The following is a 6,018-nucleotide window of genomic DNA, read 5'->3' as shown; positions in this document are numbered from 1 at the left end:
GCTGGTAAACAGTGTTTCAACTACGACAGACAGAGAAAAATGGGTTCTATTTTGTTTTTCATTAATTAAAAATAGCAAACAATATATAGAATACATCTGAAACCATTATCCATATAATACACACAGGTGCTCTATTTTCGGTGCTGAAAAAATATACATAAACTAGACTACAGGTGCACGGTCAGCTGATTGGTCTGCAGGCTCCCTCGCAAAGCATTCTGGTCATAACAGTGGACATGAAACATGGCGGAAGGAGATGAACCGTAAGTCCGATGTGTACTGTTTATGTTCCCACTCTCTTAACAGTGCAGAGAATCTCAAAAACTGGTAATGGCAACTGGCTAATAGCACAGCATGTATGAACCTTCTTTTACTCGTCTCTTTTTAGGGAGAAGAAAATAAGGAGAATAGAAGAACTGACTATGAAGTTAGTAATGAAATGCCAGTAGCCTGCTGCTGCAGGTCTTGAAGAACAGGGCTAGTTAACCCTAACGTAAAAGAGAGCTAGCTAGACCGCTAGCCGTGTTTATCTAAGTTTACTATGGTTAATCCTTTTACTTGAATTTTGCTTAGCTTAATAGCTTTTAGGCTAACTAGCCTACAGTTGATATTTCTTGATACGACCATGCAGAAAATCCATAGATCACAAACTGACACGTAAGATCTGTTTTAATGTCACTGTGGGCAAGTTAGCTTAGCGATACTGACATGAAAGCAAGCAAAGCTTGATATCGTTTGTTGTGAAGGAGCGGTAAAACGTAAGCTAGCCAATCCAAAAGCACCCTCAGGCACTAATATCTAAACAGTGAGGTCCCAGGGAATGTGTATCATATTTTTTCGGTGTGTGTAACTTAGTGAACTTTTCATTAACCATGTTGTTACCTGTCTTAAGTGCAGGGCCATCCTGACTGTTTCTGGTTGTATTGTAAAACTGATGGTTCTCAAATGTCAAGTGGAAGGGACTGTTACTGTCTACGCCTGAATCACTGTGTTCCCTTCAGCATGGTGGTAAATGGGGGCAGTGGAGACCAGTGTGACTGGGATGGTCGCTGGGACCATGTCACGAAGTTCTTAGAGAGGCCGGGACCCTTCACACACCCTGACTTTGAGCCAAGCACAGAGGTTAGAAATGCTCCTCATTTCTCATTCCATTAACAGAGGCATTCCACTGTCATGAAATCAAACTTTTTTTTTTTGACAACCACAAATTTGAGAAAATGTCAATTAAGTCTAGCCATAATTGTATTCTTAAGCCGTACACGTATGGACATTTAGTTTGATGTTGCTGAAGTCTCAAATCTTTGGTTTGGTTAATGTATTTAGAATTAATTTGAGTCAGTATATGACTAAGAAGTAAAACTGTAAAAATGTAGTGCTAATCAGTGGCAAGCAAGGTGTGTACAAATACAAATACTTCTTTTTATAACTATTTAACTGTTTTTTTCCCCCCCTCAATAGGCTCTCCAGTTTCTTCTGGACACATGCAAAATTCTTGTCATTGGCGCTGGAGGACTAGGATGTGAACTTCTGAAAGATCTGGTTTGGCACATCCTTCATTCTTCACATACATTTCAGTGCACTTCACATTCTTCACTTTATTTCAGTGCACTTCACATACGCAAAAGATTGTTGAATATGTGGATGTTTCCTTCCTTCATTAGTGTTTTGGTTTCATCAAATTATATAACTAGATGTGTTTTTCTTCCTTTTTTATTATTCTTAAGGCCTTGTCAGGGTTTCGCCATATACATGTGGTAGACATGGATACCATTGATGTGTCAAACCTCAACCGACAGTTTCTTTTTAGGTGAGTTTTATTTCAGTTTAGTTTCTTCCAACAGCAGTAGTTGTGTGATGTTTCTTTGTGACATTATAATGTGCTGTCATGGTCCCCTAACCTAGACCTAAAGACGTAGGACGGCCAAAGGCAGATGTGGCAGCAGACTTCATCAACATTCGTGTTCCTGGATGTTGTGTTGTACCGTATCCTTATACTCACTGGACCAGCAGCGGGTCTGCACACAAAACTAAAACAAATTTGGTCTGCGCTATGGTTTCCCATTATCAGTGTGTGACGTAATGTGTTGTAATGGGATGTGTGTATTGCTACAGTGAAAATGTGTTTATCTTCCATTGTGTGGCTTTACTGTTCAACGTTTTTGAGTTGTCAATCTCACGAGACCTTGCCCTAGAACATTCTGAAAGCTTTGTATCTCAGATGTCCTCTCGTTATCTTGTCCCTTGATGTTCATCTTGACTCATTCTTGAAGCATTTGGAGCTAGAAAAATAAGCAATATCTTATGATAAACATGTACGCAAGTGCTGTTATATAGGGTGTAATAGGATACGGGTAAATCAAACATTAAGTTTACTTGTCATGCTCAGTTCAACCCCTAGTAGCCTTAACAACTTAACTAATCAGACATTTCACGAAGATTCAAGACTTTGATGAGGCATTTTATCGGCGTATGTTTGCATGATGTTTCTCTCAGCCTAATTGTCAGCATTGCTTGCCTTTGGAGTTTATGTCTGTGTTTAACCTCACGTGTCATCCTTCACAGAATTCCACATCATTGTTTGTGGCCTGGACTCCATCATTGCCAGGAGATGGATGAACGGAATGCTGGTGTGCTTTTAAATCATGTCATTTTAGTAAACCATACCAAATATCGTATGATAAACCAACAGCTGAGTGTTTATACTCTCCACACTCCTCAACTCTCAGTGTGGTGGCCTGCCTGTGTTGTAGATGTCCCTACTGGTCTATGAGGATGGCAATTTGGACCCCAGCTCCATCATCCCTCTCATTGACGGGGGGACTGAAGGTTTTAAGGGAAATGCCAGGGTCATCCTGCCTGGCATGACTGCCTGCATTGACTGCACCCTGGAACTTTATCCCCCACAGGTGAGTAGGACATTTAAGAAATATGTCTTGTGTTGTGTGACAAGCCATTGCTTTAGTTCTTTGTTAGTTCTTTTTGTTAGTTCTTCTTTTCATTTACTGTCGTTAAATCAATTTAATGAATTTCATATATTTGTTTTCCTTGGTCCATCAGATAAACTTCCCCATGTGTACCATAGCATCCATGCCGAGATTACCTGAGCATTGTGTGGAATATGTCCGAGTTCTTTTATGGCCCAAAGAGAAGCCTTTTGGAGGTAGCTGTCACCAATATATCAAACACATCAATTCCACATGTATTCTTGATGAAAAAAAAGGTTGTTGCACCTCATGGGGCAATGTGATCTTGGCACTAGGATTATGTTATAAGGCAAACCATATGAGTGGTCTGTTGCACTGTGTATCTAGCTTTGCCATCATCTGCTTCTTGTGTGGTGCCCATAGATGGCGTTGGCCTGGACGGGGATGACCCAGAGCATATCCAGTGGGTGTTTGTGAAGTCCCAGGAGAGGGCGGCAGAATACAGCATCACAGGAGTGACCTATAGACTCACTCAAGGTGAGTAAGTGACCCTCTCCATTCACAATTTAGCGCACTTTATTTTAGTCCGATCTCCATGGAGCCCTGGCCTAGAAAACTTGCTTTGAGGGAGAACTCTTATTAAACTCAAAATGCCAGAAGGAAATTCAAACAGTCACCAGTCATGAGTGGAGGTATTCAACCAAAAGGATAAGGCTAGGTGTCTGCAGCATGCATACATACTCCTTTAGTCATCTACTATAATACATTGCAGTAGTGGCTTTTAGTCTTTAAAGTCTAATTTGGGAAGATCTTATTTCAAGACAGTCAGAGACATGTCAATAATCGATTGTAAACATTGGGGTTCCTCCCAATTTAGGTGTTGTGAAGAGGATCATTCCTGCCGTGGCATCCACAAATGCTGTCATTGCTGGTATGCTCACAAACTGTACATTTATGATCAAACAACAACAAAAATGTAACTTTTAAAATGTATTAATTAATAATCTTTTACATGTAACCAGTACATTAGTTGAAATTGAGAATAATACTTTTGTTTTCCCTCTCAGCATGTTGTGCAACAGAAGTATTTAAAATTGCCTCAAGGTGGGTTTCTCTTCTCTGTTGTCCACACTACTTATCCACTACAAAATGAGTGATCTGAGTCCCATGTCTGTCCATGTACCCTTTGATTATATGCCTCTTTATCTTGACAGTGCCTACATTCCTCTGAACAACTATTTGGTGTTTAACGACGTTGATGGGCTGTACACCTGTACCTTTGAGGCAGAGCGAAAGGTCAGTCTATCCCATTCTTATCCCATTCCCATTCCATAGTTATTATTCCATTTTCTTATCAGTCATGTGATTACGTGTTTGATAATTATTTTCATTCATTTATATGTATATATATATATGTGTGTGTGTGTGTGTGTGTGTGTGTGTGTGTGTGTGTGTGTTCTGTTTTTGTAGGAGAACTGCTCTGCCTGCAGTCAGGTTCCTCAGGACCTACAGTTCCCTTCCTGTGCTAAACTGCAGGAAGTGCTGGACTACCTGACTGAGAGTCCCTCACTGTGAGTCCTCAGGAACAGCATGGCTAAAAATTACCCAAATAACTATATTCACACCAAAGTCATATTCATACACTATCAGAACACTTTTGGGTAATGGGGAGATATAATTCTATAGAGAAAGTTTCAGTATCAACGTGTACTACGATGAGAGGTTAAGGCTAGTGAGAGAAAGTTTTTCAATGTGTTTACAATGTGTTTGCAGCTGTTATATTAGAGATAACATTGAAATTGATTTGAACCCTCCATGCATCTGTCGCCCCTTTTTCTCCTTAAAGACAAATGAAGTCTCCTGCAATCACAGCAACCCTTGAGGGGAAGAACAGGACACTTTACTTACAGGTAAAACAGGCAGTATGGAGGCGAGCTTGTTGCTTTTTTCACTGCGATATACAGAACAAGACTCATAATTAACTATGGGACATCTAAGTGAATCTGATGGATGTTTGTATAAGTTTTCTGTTTTCCTCTTCAGACGGTTGTCTCAATTGAAGAGAGAACGCGTCAAAACCTCAGCAAAACACTTAAAGGTGAAAAGATATTTTATACCTGGTTGGCTACCATGTTATATCCAACTTAACCTTCTCTAGGCATTTGGTTTATGTTAAAATATGTGTAAATGAACAATGACTGGCTTTTTTCTCTGACCATGATTCTAGAGCTTGGACTATCAGATGGACAGGAACTGGCCGTGGCTGACGTGACCACTCCACAGACAGTGCTCTTCAAACTGCACCTCTCCTCATAGGATTCACTGGCCTTCCATCATATATAGCCTCCCAAAAATTACTAAGTGGAACACATTCACAAGCCAGGAAATATTGGATACATATTTGTTAAAGTGTTTTTGAATGCAATTATGTAAATAGGGCAGTTTATGAATATGTATTTTGCTGATTGCAGCTGTTTTGCTCTGTTGTGGATTTTGGCACGTCACAATGGAAGCAACATTGAAACTACTACTCGTATGTTTGTGAAAATGTGTGTGTGATACAGTAGTCTTTTTTAATGCACTGCAGCCTCGGCACTGGGAGAATTCATCTGTGTTTGATTTTGTTTTCTGTTCTGTGCAAGATGTTTATTTATTGTAAATGTTTTGGTGTGTGGCATCCTTTGTAGTTGTATGCTTCTGTATATGGACAATGAACAAACCAACAGAAGGGAGAACATTTTTTAGAAAGTAAAGTCATTTTTTGAAATGGTTTCCTGTTTTCACTGTACTTTTGTGGTAGTCTTAGTTCACACATCCATGTTTGTCGTTCATTTGAGCATTACTCCCACAGACCCTCTCGTAAGTAGGAACCCGGGTTGGGGTAAGTGAAAAAACTGGGATACAAATCCTAGTCACCATAGATACTCAAAGGAGCGACAGGTAAAATGGCCACTTCATCAATATCAACATAGCACAATATGATATAGGGAGAGACGGGTTGCTGTCGGGTGCCGGATCTTAATGTATTATTCCTAACTGAAGGATGCACTAAAGAGGAATGTAGCGACATAAAAAGTACATTGTCGATGCAAAG

At 39.9% G+C, this 6,018-nt stretch overlaps 1 protein-coding gene across 1 annotated transcript; it reads left to right on the top strand.

Moving 5' to 3' along the window:
* Positions 1 to 243: 243 nt before the first annotated feature.
* On the top strand, positions 244 to 5,594 carry uba3 (ubiquitin-like modifier activating enzyme 3; the record flags this gene model as incomplete). Its single annotated transcript, XM_080845583.1, has 17 exons — positions 244 to 263; positions 1,002 to 1,122; positions 1,459 to 1,539; positions 1,725 to 1,807; positions 1,903 to 1,983; positions 2,424 to 2,467; positions 2,563 to 2,627; positions 2,751 to 2,906; positions 3,058 to 3,160; positions 3,348 to 3,461; positions 3,802 to 3,855; positions 3,992 to 4,028; positions 4,139 to 4,220; positions 4,395 to 4,495; positions 4,771 to 4,834; positions 4,968 to 5,022; positions 5,152 to 5,594. The coding sequence occupies 17 exons, from the start codon at positions 244 to 246 to the stop codon at positions 5,238 to 5,240; spliced, it is 1,350 nt and encodes a 449-aa protein (XP_080701709.1). The 3' UTR covers positions 5,241 to 5,594.
* Between the last annotated feature and the right edge of the window lie 424 nt (positions 5,595 to 6,018).

This window comes from Sprattus sprattus, assembly GCF_963457725.1.
Source record: "Sprattus sprattus genome assembly, chromosome: 10".
Taxonomy (NCBI): Eukaryota; Metazoa; Chordata; class Actinopteri; order Clupeiformes; family Clupeidae; genus Sprattus; species Sprattus sprattus.
Note: the sequence above shows the minus strand (reverse complement) of the source record. Positions and strands in the feature narration are given on the sequence as shown.